The sequence below is a fragment of the Osmia bicornis genome, chromosome 13 (genome assembly GCF_907164935.1).
Source record: "Osmia bicornis bicornis chromosome 13, iOsmBic2.1, whole genome shotgun sequence".
NCBI lineage: Eukaryota > Metazoa > Arthropoda > Insecta > Hymenoptera > Megachilidae > Osmia > Osmia bicornis.
In genome coordinates this window covers 8,448,603-8,467,740 of record NC_060228.1, presented here as the reverse complement: position 1 = coordinate 8,467,740, position 19,138 = coordinate 8,448,603, and the positions used below count along the sequence as shown (strand labels likewise).

Genomic DNA, 19,138 nt, shown 5'->3' with positions numbered 1-19,138 from the left:
CACCCTCCATTTATGCAAATTTTTACTTTTATTCAAAAACATCATCCTCTTGATGCACATTTGCAAAACGTTTCGACTGTTATGCAAACGAACAACAAAAGGAGCATTATTTTTATTCACTACCTACCTATCTACTTATCTATACATATATTTACGTAGACTTTTGCTTTTTATTCTTATCTCAATATTTTTAATTTTGATTTTGATTACAGATCTGTAATTAATAAATATGCAATTGCATATTTGTCCTACATACTTATACTACTAAGAATATCTACTTATACGAGCGCTCGTAATTGAATTAAAAATTCGCTTAAATCTAACGCTTCCTAATTAAACACTGCAGTGTTTGACGATTATATCTTAATGACTATATACATAACTAAGTCCAATGAATTTGTTGATTTGGTTGTCCTCACCAGAATACTTCCTAAAATAAAACTGAAAAGGATTAAGCATAATTGAAGAAAATAATAAGGCTCATGTAGCCTTAATCATAAATTTACAACCTGCCTGAAATAAACAGAAAAGGATTAAATACAATGTTCGAAAATAGTAAGGTTCAAATATCACCACTTAGAAGAATCATTTTTCCTTTCCAAACATTTTCACCTTGTTTTTCACCTTGTTGGATACATTGAATCCCATTTATGGACGCTAGATTTTATCTTACATTTTTTCCAGTCGATTATCCAATATTATTATTTCATACTTCCTATAAAGATATTTCTCTGTAACAGAAACTGATTAATTGAATCCAGATAAAGACAAAGAAAAATTAATAGCTGGAAAAAAGATACATTAGTAACAATAACATTTTATAAAAGTCAGAGTGGTTGTTAATAATTCAAAATCAATTTGATACGAAATATGAATTTAAAGCAAACTTCAGTACCAAAATAAAGAGAAAAAAATTCAGAAAAATATATATTTGAGTTAAGTGATTTCAGTTAAGAACATTAATTATTTCATTTTATTGTATTTAATATTCGTTCATTTCGCGACAAATAGCACACAATATTTTAATTGAAACAACTGCCTTTTACTGCAATATATATTACGTACAACCACGACTCTACTCGACTTTATTACATTATATTATTCAATACACCTTTCAATGCAAATTTATTCTAAATGGAAAAAACTGAAAAGAAAATCGCGAGTGGACCTTGCTTTTCAGAAAACGAATTTGAAAATTTATAAAAGTAATTTAATTAGCTTCTCCGTAAGCTTGAAACGAAACATCGCGATCAAAAATGAAAACTGAACAACTCGAACAACAATTATCCACTACTTTTGTTTAAATAAAGTAAAATAAAAATTTAATAAGCTATCTCGAATGAACAAATATTCCTTGAAATAAATTATCACCAATCATCAAAAAATAAAATGAATTTCCATTTTAAATAAAACTTTGAATAAAGTTCTCTTTAAAACTTTATCGTATCTAATAATATCCTGAAAACATTAAATTCATATATTATTTAACAGTATTTCCAATAACCGAATGCTCAAAATTTTCAAAATTAAAAAATGGGAAGAAAAAAGAATGGGGGCATGGCAATGGGAGGGAGGGTACAGGGGAACCTGAAAAGAGAAGTTTGACTGCCCATAAGAGCAATCCCTAAGCAAACCCTATAAAACAAACCGAAATCACACGCAACACTAATTTCAAAATTGCAAATATTCTGAACTATGACAAAACATCGGCTGGCAACGAAGGGTCTCACGCCCCCTAGTTCATACGCCAGACGCTACATACCACCCACCCCGCCTGGACGTCGTAACGCCAGGACAGGATGCACCCCTTCGCTAAGAGCGCTACCCGCCCGTCCAACACGTTGCATCCAACGGTGTCAGATTGACGGACGCCCATAGTATAGACAAAAGGACTGCAGTTTAGAATACGGTAACATATTTTCATATGTTCCATATTCTAAAACTGCGCCTGCAAAGGCCTAGTAATGCATGGGTTTGTCTCCCATGAGATGGTGTTCACGGTCTCAGGCCGCGGAATCCTTAAAAGGACTCCCACCGAATGTGAGTCATAGTTACTTCCACTAATTAACAATCGCGAATTCATTCGCAACACTAATTTCATTAATTATATAATATGTACAAAAGCGTACGCGTGAAGGCTGCTTCAGTATGCGCAACGCTAAGCTGAAAAAAAGAAAAAAAGAGAAAACGCGAACTGTAACGCAACACTACTCAAATCTACCGAATTTTGTAAGACGCAACACTAATCTAAAAAAGGGGTACAGCCAATCCAAGGCTGTATCACGGCAGCTGGTCCATAGCTGCCTTATGGACCATGGCAACTCCACTGGATCGTTTTTGGGCATTTCTAATGCAAAACGCGAATATTCATTACCGCAACACTAATTAGCAGGGAACTCTATAATCTAATGCAAAGCAATCGCGTATTTATAAGTCGCAACACTGGGAAACAATCGCGCTAATGTCAGTCGCAACACTATCTTTAACAGACATGCAATTAAAATGCAGAAAAAAGGGATTCTCAAACCGTGAATTTTTTACTCGCAACACTAATTTCATTAATTATATAATATGTACAAAAGCGTACGCGTGAAGGCTGCTCCATTATGCGCAACACTAAGCTGAAAAAAAGAAAAAAAGAGAAAACGCGCACTGTAACGCAACACTACTCAAATCTACCGAATTTTGTAACACGCTACACTAATCTAAAAAAGGGGTACAGCCAATCCAAGGCTGTATCACGGCAGCTGGTCCATAGCTGCCTTATGGACCATGGCAACTCCACTGGATCGTTTCTGGGCATTTCATCATATATCGCAACTCTAATGCAAAACGCGAATATTCATTATCGCAACACTAATTAGCAGGGAACTCTATAAACTAATGCAAAACAATCGCGTATTTATAAGTCGCAACACTGGGAAACAATCGCGCTAATGTCATTCGCAACGCTATCTTTAACAGACATGCAATTAAAATGCAAAAAAAGGGGATTCTCAAACCGTGAATCTTTTATTCGCAACACTAAAGCAATGAACATTAAAAAGCAAAACTCTCAAAAATCTTAAAGCAATCAACATTGAAAAGTTCAATTCTATTGTAAAGCAATGTAAGAAAGAAACGCGATATTTAAAGTTCGCAACACTAAATGAAAATCGCGATAATCATGCATACGCAACATTAAATTGAACCGTGATCGATATTCATTCGCAACACTAAATTGAAAACGCGATTTGCCCAAAATCATGGGGGTCACGGGCCCCCTCTTCTCCTGAAATTACAAAACTACAACTACAGGCAAGCACAGTGACAAAGTAGTAACGATAATGATTTCCCATCCTTTTTTGCAAAAGGATGCAAAATCATTAGTAGTTCCCCTCTTGAAAGACAGTTTGTCGGGGCGCTTCGGCATGTAGCCCCTTCTTTCTTCGGGCGGTCCACCCACCTGAAACTTATATCTAAAGCTCGAGACTTGCAAATTCGCAAAACAAAAAAATAAACAATCAACAAAAAAGAAAAATCGCGAAACTCTAATTGACACGTGGACGAAAAAGGACTTTATATAAGTCGTTGTTTGTGCACACGTGCCGTGCTCGAGCAGAACTTGTGCGTTTCGTGCCATCGCGATCGCGTATGACGACTTATGAAGTCGCCAAAAATTTGAAAAATTGTACAGATAGATAGAAGGCGAACGGCATACTCCGTTCGTATCGATCGTATCGTCAATTCTTCAAATATATTCCAGGTACAGGTTGATCACGCGAAATCGCGCCTACCCGACCAAGAGACTGTGACAACCTGTCCCGGCCATACCTACTTACAATCTATCACACACACCAGAAGGTATACTACCTACCTACCTAACGCTATATTTAAAAAAGGCAAAATCACATTCTCACAAAAATTCATTCCACGACCCCCATACACTCCACCCGGGCGCAAGGCCTACACTAGAGAGAACGTCCCGGGACGCCTCCGACACCCGAGTTTCATCTCACATCACACTCTACGGTACGTACCATTTTTCACTGAAATCGTCTGGCAAGGCTAGCAATCATTGCGTATAATGATAATTACAAAATTTAATTAACTACTTTATAGAATATTTCATAATAATTGTAATAATCATGGTAATAATAATGGCAATATAGTAATAGTAGTGGTAATAATACTATTTGGTTTGTACGTTCATTGTACATCTTGTTGAATAAAATATTATTTCAAATTAAAAGTTAAATAAAAAATTTATTAAACCGACGCAATTCCACAGCCTAAAAACACACACACCATATGTGGAGATTACGTCGTGCACGATATACTAACACAATGCCAGCCGCTAATAATTTTTATTCTTATGAACTAGGTCATCGTGCTCATTGTCTCTACCCATCCAAGTAGCACCTGGGCACGTGAATGGGCTTTGACAATAAACACGGAAGGGGTTAAATCTGAAAATCCTGATCTATAAACATGATTAGTACATAAACATCTAACGGGCTAATATTTCACTATTTTAATTTAATAAAAGTGACTCGACTTTGTAAATATATAGCTTTAAGAACAAATACTGAAAAGCGAAATAGAGCAACTATGACGCAAACATGGTGCACTGCTAATATCAGCTGGCAACGAAGGGTCTCACGCCCCCTAGTTCATACGCCAGACGCTACATACCACCCACCCCGCCTGGACGTCGTAACGCCAGGACAGGATGCACCCCTTCGCTAAGAGCGCTACCCGCCCGTCCAACACGTTGCATCCAACGGTGTCAGATTGACGGACGCCCATAGTATAGACAAAAGGACTGCAGTTTAGAATATGGTAACATATTTTCATATGTTCCGTATTATAAAACTGCGCCTGCAAAGGCCTAGTAATGCATGGGTTTGTCTCCCATGAGATGGTGTTCACGGTCTTATGCCGCGGAATCCTTGTAACTAATTTCATTAATTAAATAATAAAAAGGATTGAGTTTAAAAACCAAAAGGATTCCCACCGAATACTAGTCAGTGCATCGTCATATTTACTCTCGCGCAACACTAATTTAAGAAATGCAAAATTTTAATAAAAAAGAATTTAATGTCTCTAAGAATTCTTTGCAATGAAACAAGAATTTATTCTGAAAATTAATAAAACATCCTCGGGCGACTCCCTCCTCAGAGTGATTTTTCAAGAATACGCAAAATGTGTTGAAATAGATCACTCTGGCTTGGAAATCTACCCGTCACGAATTGTCTTCTTGCACATAAATTGTTCATTTTTTTATGAACGTGTAAATAAGTTAAACTTCACTATAGAAGGAATTGAACTTTACTACTCGGAAAAAATTCTCAAATTATATTTCAATTTACAATATATAAAATGTAATTAAATTAATATAAAAGCATAATTAATATGTATATCTAGTATACATATTATATCGATTTGAATCTTTATGATAACTAAATCAGATGGTATCTGACTTCTCCTTTAAAGAAAAACTAAATAAAATTGTTTCTGTATTTACTTAATTTTAAAATATTTCATATTCCACGTTTTATTATAAAATTGTATCATGATTATTTAAAAGCATTCAAATATTTCATAAATATCTATTGGAATATGTGGAATAGAAATAATATTTAAACGCGAAGTGCAAGAAGATCTAGCCTGAACTAAATGAAATAAAACACAATAAAAATGTTACTACACATGAGTATAAGCATACCCATGGTCACTGTGCTCGCTAACCACGTATACAACCGGTAACCCGTGTCGATTCGGACCATTCGTCCTACGACATGATTGGGCACCGGAGGAACTATAAAACATGCGACTCACCGTTCGCAGATATACTCTTCTTCCGACAGTCAAACACCAGGTAGGAGGCTGCCTCGTAGGAGGCTGCCTCGTAGGAGAAGACGGACGTCGTCAAGAAAGCCATCAAGGATGTCCAGGAACTCGACCAGAAAATCCAAAAATTCATCTGTAACAAAAAAAGAAGAATTACGATTAATTTTGCAAATTATCAATTTTTATTCTAATAAAATTATATATGAATTTGGATTTTATATCAATTAAAAAGAACTCTCAATTATTAAACGTTGAAATTGTAAATTATTCTATTTGAATTAAAATTAATTAAAGTAATAAGATACTTACACTCTTTCCTTATGGAGCAACGCCCAAGACTCCTCTTCAGTGATGTATTGACTCTACTACCGGATATATCGAGCAATTAAAAAAAAAAAATTAAAAATAAAAATAAAGATATAAATTACTAGTAACGCGACCGTAAATAATTTCCGGCGAACAATTGAAGAGACTCTACTTCCGCGATAGAAAAAGAACAATCAGAGCCGCGATGCTCTAGAAAATATTTTATAATACGCAGCAAACACTGACACTACTTTCGCGTGATTCCTAATCATACAAACGCAACTCTATTCAGGGCCAGTTCGCCCTTGCAAAAATCAAAACATTGAAAGTATGTTCGTACAAACACTGACTCTACCGACCGCCTTGCGCGCGGCCACAACAATTCCTGGAAGAAAAGATTAGTGAGGAGGTTGGGGATGAGTGGAAATATACAAAACAACATTCTTCTTATTAAGCATTCGTAACGGAAATACTGTTATTAATGGCTTGTAAATGAAAATATCTATGTTCGTGAAATATATTCGACAAGTATAAATATTGTTAAAGCTGAATATTGATCCTAGATTGAAATGAAATGTTTTAAATAATTGTTGATAATTATTTCAATGAATATTACATCGATAGAAAATCAAATAAGATAATAAAGATAATAGACTATTATATTAAAGCAGAGGATTTTTGTTGTTGAGATTGTAAGCATACTACAAATTGTTGGAAATTCTATTACAGCATGATTTATAAATTATCTAATTCTTTTCAATAAGCAAAGTCCAATAATTAACCATGCTTAAACAGCATGTGATTTAAAAACGTGATTCTATTTTAATTTAAACTTGCATCGAAAACTGGATATTATAATATAATTATTACGATTTAACAAAAATAGATTGTTTAAAATAATTAATAATTGCAGAAGAGAAGCAATCATTTGCAGTAGAATACGAATTATTTCAATTTTGTTCTAGTTTAAAACAAATGTATTAAAATACTGGACGAAATTATTTAATAAAATGAAAAATTAATTATTCTTTTTCGATGAATTGGTTAAAGAAAAAAAATGTCTGTAATCTTTTCTTTCTTGACTTTGGTAGCAAGTGATTATCAAATATGCTTACAATTAACAACGACTCAACAAAAAACAAGTAATAATAAATGTTAACAATTGATTAGAATAAATTAAAACAATAAATTTTTACGAAATTCTATTTCAATATCATATCAGGTGTCATGGCGTCCTTTCAATATCCATCAAATATCTGTAACAAATAAGAAATACGAATTTATGTAAATGAAATTTAATGAACAATAATAAAATTATCACTAATAAACGATCGAACTATGATTTATGCAAAATATTTTAATAGGTAGAATCCGCACCTACTACTTATACGGAAGGATGCTCTCAACACGTCTTGTCACTTTGACGTTCGCGAGAGAAATGGCGAGACCTTCCTTCCTGCCGAAGACCGATCAGCACCGTTCGATATTATTCGGTAATGTTCGTCCCCAGCCGAACCGAAGCCGGTAGACGAACAGATCTCATAATATTACGATGCTCAAGAAAGAACGTTATTAAATATCAAACAGTAAATTGTGTGAAAGAATATTAAAAACGTTCAATATTGGTTAGGAAATTAACGATATAAAAGGGAAAGTAATTCAAATTCTGTTCTTCCAACTTCATTGTCAATTCACGGCAAGAGCAAAAAATTTCAACTCTTGTATTTTTGAAGAAAATGCCGAATTAATGTCAAAGATCAAGAATCTAGACTTCTCTTCGATGGTTTTTTCTGTTTTTTGTACTTTTAACACCCGATCGGCAATTTAATTTAATATTTGAAGATAATTTAATCTCACCTGTTGCAAACACGTGCCAAACGGACGAAGCTTCGAAGAGGACTGTTGCACTCCACCGCACTCCGCGCAACGCACCCTTTAACGATGAATCTGATTGGTCCAAATAGAAGGACGCCATAATGGATGACCAATCACAGGCATTGGTAGAAACTTCGAATTGCTTTGAAACTTTAACATTAAAAGTATGGAAAGATTCGTTGAAAATTATCAACGCCATATTGAAATATGATCAAGATTACTTTTTTCACTTTAAAGCACCGAAATATAAGAAAAAAGATAGAAAAATACATAAGATATTAATGATATTTAATAAATTATCACCATAAAAGCAGAATAAATGAGAAATATGTTATTTTAATTCGTATCTGTATTGACAAAATAGAGTATAAATTTTCAGCTTACGCATTTCTGAAGACAATGTGTAAATGATGTCAGAAGTCACGACTCCGGTCTTTTCTTCAACTTTGTCTTCTGTTTTATGTATTTTTGATATCTAATACCCAATTTAATATAATATTTTAATACTATGCGATGCAAGCTTCACAAACTCGAGCTACGATTGATTCCGCGATCGAGCATACTAAACGAATGAACTGCGCCCTATAGAAAAAAATGAGGAACTAAATTTGTGGTCTGGTTTACCTTTTCAAAGTGTTTTGCGAGTGAAAATCGTAATTCTCAAATTTCTTCTACCTGGAGGCTTGTACGTCATCCCTTAGGTGCTCGTTTTGTTCTATCTGACCCATAGAATGTTAGTCTGGTACCCATTCGGACATACAATTCGCAGAAATGTTTATATTGCGAATAAATTGATGCAGGGGCATTTTCTTGACCGTTGACAGACATAAATGTCAATATTTTAAGGACCAGAGCGCCATTCTTTGGGGCCTCCTGAACACGTCCCTCAAATTTTTTTGCATTCGGTTTAGGAATGACGACGTAATATGTGTTCTCGTTTCTAGAGATTTTTCTAGGGACTGTCTGTAAAGTTTTCAACGCTTGCATCACCTGAAACCAATCGCGTGTTATGAGAATTTGTATAGTGATTCAAGATGGAAGACGGTGGTAATAAAACGGAGACTGGTCAGGATAAAGAGAAAAAGTCGTATGCCGGAATACCGGAGGCCGAATTTGTAGTAAGTGCATTATTATTAAATGATCGTTGTATAATATATTATTATAAAATTGTTATCAATGCAAGAATAGTATATGTTTAATTCATATTTAGTTACCATGAATATTTTTTCGAAAAAGTAGTACTCATGGCAGTAGATGAAAACTTCTGTTAAAAATAAAGAATCGTGAATCTTTTCCGTCTGTATTTATAGCTTCTGTAAAGAATCTTTTTAATTCTATTTCTTTCAGTACCTTAACCTATAAGAATGTATCCGAATTTTTTCCTCGTAGTACAGACCTTATATGGTCACAAAAGGAATGGACATTGTAATATTTGAATTTAGTATAAAACAAATACGTTTCACGCAAACTTTTTTATGTAGGACGATGTCGACGCATTTATGGCAAAACCCGAAAATGACTCAGTGGACAAAGTACTACGAATGCTGGATGATCATCATGGCAAATATAAGTTTATTGAATATAATTTGATGAATAAGAGGAGAAGACTGAAGGCACAGATTCCAGATTTAGAAAGATCATTGGATATGATCAAAAAATTACAGGAAGAAAAAGACAACAGCAAGGAATTAGAAACTCAGTTTCTTTTATCGGAACAAGTTTATGCAAAGGCTGTTATTCCACCAACTGATAAAGTATGTTTATGGTTGGGAGCAAATGTTATGTTAGAATATACACTGGACGATGCACAAGAGATGTTAACAAAAAATATTGAAGCTGCAAAGAGAAATTTAAGCTACGTGGAGCACGACTTGGACTTTGTCAGAGATCAATTTACAACAACTGAAGTAAACATGGCACGCATTTATAATTGGGAAGTAAAACGCAGGCAAGCTGCTAAATCAACATGAAAACTGTTTCTTTTTAATAAATTCAATTTGCATGCAATGATTGCCTAAAACCTAAAGGGTAATTATATACATGTGAAATAAATGTTATATGAATTCCATGTACTTTAATACTGATTGTATAATTTTATCATTTTTTTAGGTTACACTGTCAAAAAAAAGAGCTTGTGAACGAAAACTCTGTCATCTGAAACTATCAGTGAAATAAAGGACTCAAATACATTTAGGTTATAAGCTAGATACACCAATATTTATGTATATTGCCACAAATACATCTGAATTCTAACTTAATATGATGTCTTATGTACCTACAATAGGATTTCTTATCACATTTATTATATTAGTAATCACTTACATTAATTGATTTATGTTTGATAATTTTTGCAAAATAAAAAAGATATACACTATTTGTATAAAAAAAATAATACATTTGTTATAGAAATATCACATCAAACAAAACTTGATTTGAGCTTTACTTTCTAATTTATTATATCCTGCTTTTGTAGTTTCATTACAAATTATACTCTATGTTAGTAACTGCATTTAATTTTGCTAAATGGAAAGTATCATCTATGGTTTTATAAACATGATTGAGAAATGATTATGGAATAGACTTATAATTAATGGAATTTGCAAAATTAAACTTAATTTATCTTATATTCTAAATCCTTTTAAAAAGTGATTTGCTATATCTATTGTAAGGCACATAGGTGGTCTGATTTTCTGAGAAAATCAGTATCCAGCAAAGACTAGTATTGAAGTATAGTCTAAAATTTTGTTATTTAAATTATTCTGCACCTTCATCCGGTTCGTATTTCACCAATTTTGCCTTTAGCTCGATAATCTTAGCTTTAGCTTCTTCCAATTCTTTTTTTAACATTTCTACTTCAACATCAACATCTGTAATTCCTCCCAGATTTTGTCGGATATATCTATATCTTAATTAAGGAAAGACAAGAATTACTACTGAAATCATATATTAATCCATTAATTAAACTTTGTTTAAAGGATACTCCAATGCATCTTCCGGCTTTTCTGGTTCTTCATACAAAGACACAAGTACCTTTGTAAGAGCATCCATAACCCCTGCCCTTTCAAGGTATTTCCGAAATTCTTCTCTTTTAGAATCAGGTGGCTAAACAAATAAATATTGCAAAAATTACAAAAAAATTTCTGAACATATGGTAATTATAAAACATCTGTATATTTGTAAATATTAATACACTTAGCAAATTAAAAAAAATTTTACAATATAAAATCATTAGAAATTTATAATTACGTAAATTTATAATTATTAAAACAGCATTGCTGAAAATCATGTTGAGCAAAATCACAAAACGAATAAATATATTACCTTAAAATTTGACATATCGCCGAATTATGCAATTACTTTATAACAATTCTTTAATAATATTACTTTATTAAATAATTCCGTGAAATTCCGATAACATGTGTCTGTAAAATCACACGAGAGAATGGCAATAACACCGCTCGATTAGAACAAAAGCCACATAACATACGTGATTTTCAAAACAATGCATATTCGAAATAAATTTTACCTGAGAAAGAAGATTATTTACCATTATGAATAGTGTATGTCGCGTGTAACAAATAATGAACCTGTTTCCTTTCTTTCACCTTGCTTCACCGGGACTCAATTTACGAAATTTGTATAATATTCAATAGTAAACTCCGAATGTGATAATAGTTTATTTCGATTGACATCGACGATGTCCAAAAAGTATCCCGCCTCGCCCCACAGCTAATGTTATTCGGTAACTTCATGTGTCGCTATAAAATTTAATTAATCAAGGGATGAACCATCATATGAAACGTAATAGAGAATTATAAACGCAGTTAAAATGTTATTAATAAGTATAGAATTTAAAAATATATTAATTTTGCAGATGGAAATTTAGCTGAAATAGACTATAGCTGAAGAACGCAGGAATATAGTATGTCGAGACATCAACATTCCAAAATGGCGAGGTAGAATTTGTAATATATACTTTTACTGTATTTAGGTGCAATGAACATGAATTTTTGACGTTTTTTAAATAGTTTATTGTAATGTTTCTATTAAAGAGAGACATTTTTTTACGTGTAGCGTTGACTGGTGCTATTGGCATTTGTTCGTTCATTGGGGACGAAGGTTTGAAACATGGGAAGACCGTTGTGGCACGCGCGATTTTTGACAATGCCACTCACGCGATTGTCGGTGGTCTTACTTGGGCTGTGATTTTAAATTTGTCAAACAAGTCTCTTATTCAAAATTTTTCGAGTATTTTCTGCTGCTTTTGTCTGTCGTCTTTTATCGATGTAGATCACTTTATCGCGGCATCTAGTTGGAAGATAAATGTGAGTAGTATCATAACCTTTTGTTTTGACAATGTAGCATTTTATTAATGTTTCTCTTTTCATTTTACAGGATGCTACGCATTTAGAAAAACGCCCGTTTCTGCATTGTACCACTGTTCCTATAACACTGTGGCTTATGTTCAATTTTTACTCAAATTTTCTTAATCATCCAAGGTTTGGCTATTATTCATGGATAATATTAGCAAGTTTTTTGAGTCATCACATACGAGATGGCACAAGGAGGGGTTTATGGTTCTGTCCTATTGGCTCTACACAGCCTATTCCATATTATCTGTATTTAAGTATGAGCATGATGCTTCCTCATGTGCTACAATGGCTCATGATCTCTTCTTTATATGAATCTAAAACTTATAGTAATATGACACTAATTGATATAGTGTAAATAATGTAAAAATATTTTCCAATTGTATATATACACATATTGTACATATACTGTGATATTTTAAATAATATACTACGTATATGTTTTGTAATGTAACACAATATTTATTCTTCTATAATACAGGAAAATGGTTGTTTAATAAAGTCAAAGGGACAAGTTTTTCGATAAAAAAACAGGCGGAGAGCTTGCGTAACTAAGAAATATTTATTGCGTCCATATTGTTTACATAGTTGTTTCCAAAGACAGGTGTATTTAATAGACGGTCATCATTCGTGCAAGTCAATGTTTGTCTGGTGTCTGGAGTGCAAAATGGTATTAGATTCTAGTGGAAACATCGAATGATACCCACGTACTCGTTAAAGATCCCGATTGGCAAGCGCGGAGGACGCGGTACCCTTACAAGAAGTCAGTCGCTCACACACACGTACTCGTCTACACCTTGTACAGGCTGGAGGGGTTTATCAGCATTCAGTATTGCTTTGCTGGCACTGTTACACACTTTACTTCACTCTCGTCTGAGTGTTACCATTAGTGTTCATTTATCTATCTCGTTCAAAAACCATGCGAGCTTCTAAAAAGTCTATAGACTTAAGAAACTGTTAATCTTGCAGGCGGAAATTACTATATAATTATCCTGTTGAATCTTTCGTGTTTTCATTGTGTTATCGTTTAATTTTCACCCGAGAAGTTTATTTAATAATTAGTTTAAATTATTTTTTCGCGCCTAACTAGTGACCAGTGTAGTTAAGGACTCATTGAAGTGTTACTTTTTTTTTCAACTTCGTGCTGGAACAAAATTCTTCACGATTTTATAGTACAGGAGCTTTACAATGCCACCAGATTTTCACAGATATCACGACGGCTACGATAACACGCTGATACCGATATCTTGATTGTGTACGCCAGTCGAGTATTGTCTTCGGGGAGGTCTCGTGTCGCTTTTAACTTCTCTGTATATTTACAATGGTAAGATCACGTTGTAATTATTTTTTCTAAATCTTACGAATCGTATCGGTAAATAGACAGTTTTTCTGGAGCATAATACGCCAAGGTCGTTGTTACGCCAAGTGCCCGTTTACCGATACGTAACACAACGGTAACTTTCAGACTCGCATGACTCCTTGTTTCCGAATAATTAATCAATTCGTACGGTTTCGATCGTTGCACTTGTGTCGGTGCTTTCACGAGGATCGAGGTTAATCATAGAGTTGGAATAAAGCTTGTTTTGTAACGCTAATTACGACTTGCTCGAATGGTGGCCGCTTATTAGAGATGCAACTATGTGACTTCAAGGTTGAATTGGCGCAAGAAGAATCGGTATGCGATGGAAGCATGCATAGAAGATTCACGGGGGATTGGAAATAATTAGATAGACATTTTTCCTTCCATTATTTCATTCGCAATGGTATATTAAAACTGTACTTCCTGTTATCCGTTTAGTGCTATTTATTGACTTTCATAACGTGTTGACATCCGACGCGTTAAACTCGGGTTGCGAAATGCCGGTTCGAGGAAGTGCAAACCAACGGTGCGTAGTAAAGATTGTTTAACATTCTTGCGTGCTTATTTCTTTCTTCTTTTCTAATTATTTATCAATGCAGAGGTTACCGGTGATTGGCACATTTTAGGTAGTTAGATAGTTAAAATCCAAAGCAAGTGAAAAGGTTTTCTCGTTTGTGAGAAATTCATCTAATTGATGACTATTACGAGAGATAAATTTTCGGAGGTAAACAACCATATCTCGTTAAGTGCATCAATGATTAATAATTAATCCTCTATGTGCTGTGAACATGTTTAGAATGATACAAATATTATGTGCACTCCGAATATGGCGATACAATGAATATTTATGATTTAATTGTCTTGGGTGGAAACAATGAATTTTAGAGTGGAGACTTTAATAAATTCTAGTTGAGTAATATAAATTATTTATTGTTTCAAATTTAACTCTAATTGTATGATTTTTTTTTGCAGGATGCCAACGAGTTGTTATTGTATTTCGCGATAGCAGGCGGTGTAACCGCGGGTGCTCTCCTGTTGCTCTTCATTTTAGTGTTCGTACTATTTGTCAAAGTGAATCGATTAAGTACAGACGGGTAAGTAAGTTTTCTTTGAAATGTGAAGCCATTTGCATGTAAATTACCATTCCTAATCCTTGCTTTGCAAATTGCATTGTGTTCTAATTGTTAACACCGTTTGGCTTCGCTTGAAAAGAAAATGATAAAAACTCACAGCACAACTGTTGGCTTGTCGAATGATATTTCGTGGAAAAAATGCATTTAACCGAACATGTTTGATTAAAATCATGGGCATTAGTGGCATAGCTGACGTTTCGTTTTGTTGGGACGAGCCACGTTCTCGACGAGCTAGGAATCCGAATAAGTCACGTAAGATTTACATTCTAAAGAGTAAAATTGCGATGATTTTTGCGGACAATTCGCGACTGAAGAAAATGAAAAAATAGTATTTCTATTAATTTATGACTCACCGCATTGATATCGTATCTTTGCCGCGCGCAACGCGATTGTTTAGCTTATCTCGGTTCAAGAATGCGAGACGGGTACAGAGAAATTAAAAGGCTTGCACGCGACCATTATCTTTCTTTATAATTATTTTTTCAATTCTGACACCTTTTAATCGTTTGCAATTCAAAATTGGGTCATGATAACATTTATTTTAACTCTTTTGAACATTTGCAAACCATTGCAAGAAATGATTGCCTTAGGAAATGATTTCGATTGCGAAGGATTGAAAGGTGAATTTCGTGACGGAATTTCTTGATTACATTTCTAGAATTGCTTCTATATTAATGCTTTCTGTTCTTTTAGCAAAAATTGTTTTACTAAGTCGATGAAATTGTTCAGGTCCAATCAACTGAATAGACAAACGAGTATGATGGCGGACTTTTGTTACACAAATCCGACGATTGTCCCAGGGGAATTGTTGTCCCGTCGTGGATTCTCGATGTACAGCGGTTCCGAAAATTTTAACGATGATTTTGGAACGAAGAAAGACTATCATTATGGGACTTATCACGAGGCACGATCGAAATTTTAATAATTAATTGTGTTTGTAACATATAGATCATATCAGTAAGTTAAGAGATTCATTAATTTAGTGTAATTCATTAGGTCCACTTTATAGTGAATTGAAACCACATTTGATATAAATGATATTTATACATATGGTTTCTTTAAAAGAATTAGTTTTCAGCTGAACAGCAAAAAGATATTTCATAAAACGGTGATTAATGAAGATAAATCTGTACTTAATTTGTTTTTTCTACGAATGATAATGACTCTCAGAGAAATCATATTGATAGTGGTACACTCAGTTGCTAGCAGATGACGCCATATACATTAGTCACTCAGGGAAATAGAATGATATGTGTTCATAGTTGATAAGAATTAAATGGTTCTCTATATATACAGTATATAGACTAATTAAAGTTACTAAAAAATATTACATAAATGTCAACTATTCATTAGTCTCTTTAATTATTTATTTTCCATCTCTCAACATCGATTTTATTCCAAAGGTCTGTATACAGCATTTGTTTCGTTTGTAACGTGTATATTATTTATAATAAATGTTATCATGTTACAGATCCTTCTGATTATCCATTTCAACAATAATCCAGAAAAATTACACATCCCTTTAATTATACAGAACATTGGAAACGATACATTACAGGATATTTTATGCAAAAAGCGATACAATTGGAGATCGCGTATCATCAATAAAACGGTACATTATATTTATCCTCCGACCGTTCGTAATCCCCTTATCGTGCATTTCCATTAATGTCTACCTAACTCCCGAACAACGTGTGTGTCCCGGTAATTATCCCCTCGCGATCCGGTGGCAGCTCAGAAATTTAATACCATCATGGTGTTTCAGTTTCTCAAGACTCTTCAATATATTCTTCAACCACGAAGAGACTCGTTTAACAAAATCTATAGGTGCTTAAAGGGTGCGACAATAGGCGCTTCCTTTAGCAAGACAAGGGATTTCCCTTGACCTTTTATCAAAGATCTCTAATGATTAATTACTAAAGCCTTATGAATCTGAAGTGCAATAAATTATATTTTTTTAATAGAAAATCACCCCCAGGATGTAGCTAGCACATGCAACCAAGAAGATCCGCATCTTTGCGTAAGTGCTTGCACCAGGTACTTGCAGATCTCTTTTAGGACAGAAGTGGAGCACCATCCGACCGATATACGCAACGTCGAAGTGGGTGGCGATGAGGACATAGGGGTAGGGATACAGACGATGCTACGGGGAGTAGGCAATAGCATGGGGATAGGCCATAATTGGTATAAAATCATCGAGCAAACACATCGGACAAGACAGCCCGAGGGTTGTGGGCGGCGTTACGTGCCGTTCCCTTGGTAACCATGGGGCGACTCTGCTAAAGCACCCCTTCGCCTTGATTGCGCGCAAGCCTATCCCCTTTGTGTGTGTACGTACGATCTTGAACAGGTGTGCCCTGTGTATGTATGAACGTACATGTACGAAGGCGACATCTGGCCTTGTCTCTGGATTTACACCCCTCGTATAGCTGTGAGCAACTTATACTTTCTAAAATTATTAATTATGATTTTTTGTTTAAGAAGATGGAAGATTCGAGATTCGAGAGCCTGGGATCATCTGAGCTCTTTCTGGTTCCTCCAACCCTGAAGGCAAACAGTAGGAGGCTCTACCCTTGTACTTCTCTTATTAGTCAGAAGAAGCCTAAAGAAATGAATCTGCAGATTTCTGTAAACGGTAAAGGTTCCTCCCTTATACCGTTGTTCTTAGCTAAAAGAAATCTACGTTGCACTCAAGTGCGCATACTGGTATACCTGAATAACACATACAGATTTCCCTATTTATTATAATATCGAGAATATCACACCCTCTCTATTTAGATATACCTACATAAGTGCTTCTGACACACGCAATTTGTCGAGTGTTTAACTTAACCGCACCCCGTGAATCCGCGTTTATGTTCCTAATCGGGCAGGATTACGGGTGGTTAGTTTTCACCCCGTAAACCTCTGCCACGGGACATATGTTATTCTTCGAGCATTCAGATAGCAATGTTATTCTTTCGTTTTCCCGCAGAATTGAATAAGATGCATTGCACGTGTTGTTGAGAACATAATCCACCGATAATCTATTTGTACTGAGATCTAAGCTAACACAATTATACCGCGGATGTGTCTTTTATTTGATTAAATAAACCAACCTTTCGTTTGGTTTATTTTATTAAATTAAGACTCGTAACAGCAAGGAGTTTGTCGATTTAATCGCGGGTAGTTTTGCCATCGGCGATGAACGCATCCGTGGACGAATGATCGCACAATTTCACAGAATCGTGGCTGGGTCAAATTCGCTGGCCGAAGAATTTAACGAGCCGCACGCGGCTCGCCCTCCTCTGGTGCGATCGCTGTTCTAGTCACACACGCTCGATAATAACAACCCTGGCGAACTCACCAGCAACCCTTAGCCACTATATTCTCATTACACCGATGTCACCGAATGGTGATGTATGTATATTCATAGAACTGTCCACGTTTGTCATAGATCCAACCAAATATAACAATAATAATTTGAAAGGATTAAGGATTATTATTGACACGTGCTTTGAAAATCATAATTTTATTTCATTAATACTTTTGTACTTTTGGTCCATTTTTCAAATGTGTATTTCCCAATCATTTATAAATGAAATAAAATTAAAATTATCTGAGCACAAAGGGCGTTCTATGAAATTCTATGAATATACTTTCTGATCCTTTGAAGTGAATTTTTCGAATCTTCACACGATCCCAGAACAATCTTGCTTTCTAGTCGAAAATTAGTGACTCGTCCTGTGAAACCTGTCCTTTTAGACGTCGATCTAATGGCAGAGCGAGACGCTGACGGCGATTATAAAGAGGCACGTGGCTCTGTTCACGAACGACCCCATGCAGGCGAGCACGCGACCACCGAAAGCTACCCAAGAATCGTACAAGGCACAATTAATTTATTGTTCGTGCCGGCCTAGTGACAATCGAGGGAACAGTGGAGAAAAACAGGATCGTTGTTTTCTTCTATTTTTAACTGAGGGGTTTCGAGAACGAATCCTGTCAAACGATCCTCGGTTAGGCCTTTGTCGACGAACCAACGATTTGTTCAATCTGGTAACTTCTTTTTTAATTAATATAAAAGTAGAACTACTACTTCTATATTTTATTTTCTCGTAGGATGGTTTATAAATATTTTACCTGATGGATCAAGTGGTTTAAGGTGTATGTAAATCACCTAACGGATCTCGTCAGTATTTCCAACAAGCCCATATGTTTCAGCTTAATCTCCATAATTCAGTGAGAGGGGAATGTACCGCACTCCTGGTAACGTTATCTCCTTT

At 34.8% G+C, this 19,138-nt stretch overlaps 4 protein-coding genes across 10 annotated transcripts; 3 read left to right on the top strand and 1 right to left on the bottom strand.

The window, feature by feature from the left end:
- The first annotated feature begins 9,020 nt into the window (after positions 1 to 9,020).
- Positions 9,021 to 10,271, top strand: LOC114879779 (prefoldin subunit 3). The gene is made up of 3 exons (XM_029195039.2): positions 9,021 to 9,131; positions 9,495 to 10,041; positions 10,123 to 10,271. Exons 1-2 carry the CDS (start codon positions 9,048 to 9,050, stop codon positions 9,981 to 9,983), a joined length of 573 nt encoding a protein of 190 aa, XP_029050872.1. The 5' UTR covers positions 9,021 to 9,047; the 3' UTR covers positions 9,984 to 10,041; positions 10,123 to 10,271.
- LOC114879780 (c-Myc-binding protein) lies at positions 10,084 to 11,771 on the bottom strand. Of its 3 annotated transcripts, none has more exons than XM_029195040.2 (3): positions 11,540 to 11,771; positions 10,994 to 11,115; positions 10,084 to 10,912 (listed from the first exon to the last, which is right to left on the bottom strand). In XM_029195040.2, the coding sequence occupies exons 1-3, from the start codon at positions 11,561 to 11,563 to the stop codon at positions 10,768 to 10,770; spliced, it is 291 nt and encodes a 96-aa protein (XP_029050873.1). In that variant the 5' UTR covers positions 11,564 to 11,771; the 3' UTR covers positions 10,084 to 10,767. The 3 variants fall into 3 exon arrangements, with proteins under 3 accessions (XP_029050873.1, XP_029050875.1, XP_029050874.1); XM_029195042.2 differs by having other exon boundaries at positions 11,561 to 11,748; XM_029195041.2 differs by lacking the exon at positions 11,540 to 11,771 and adding an exon at positions 11,335 to 11,505.
- LOC123988394 (transmembrane protein 267) lies at positions 11,724 to 12,789 on the top strand. Its single transcript, XM_046288333.1, has 3 exons — positions 11,724 to 11,814; positions 11,888 to 12,338; positions 12,409 to 12,789. Exons 2-3 carry the CDS (start codon positions 12,051 to 12,053, stop codon positions 12,739 to 12,741), a joined length of 621 nt encoding a protein of 206 aa, XP_046144289.1. The 5' UTR covers positions 11,724 to 11,814; positions 11,888 to 12,050; the 3' UTR covers positions 12,742 to 12,789.
- Positions 12,790 to 13,020: 231 nt separating this feature from the next.
- Positions 13,021 to 16,348, top strand: LOC114879778. Of its 5 annotated transcripts, XM_046288334.1 has the most exons (5): positions 13,714 to 14,058; positions 14,182 to 14,269; positions 14,343 to 14,467; positions 14,716 to 14,837; positions 15,570 to 16,348. In XM_046288334.1, the coding sequence occupies exons 3-5, from the start codon at positions 14,438 to 14,440 to the stop codon at positions 15,796 to 15,798; spliced, it is 381 nt and encodes a 126-aa protein (XP_046144290.1). In that variant the 5' UTR covers positions 13,714 to 14,058; positions 14,182 to 14,269; positions 14,343 to 14,437; the 3' UTR covers positions 15,799 to 16,348. The 5 variants fall into 5 exon arrangements, with proteins under 5 accessions (XP_029050869.1, XP_046144290.1, XP_029050868.1 ...); XM_029195035.2 differs by having other exon boundaries at positions 13,714 to 14,269; positions 14,370 to 14,467; XM_029195034.2 differs by having other exon boundaries at positions 13,714 to 14,269.
- Positions 16,349 to 19,138: the final 2,790 nt, after the last annotated feature.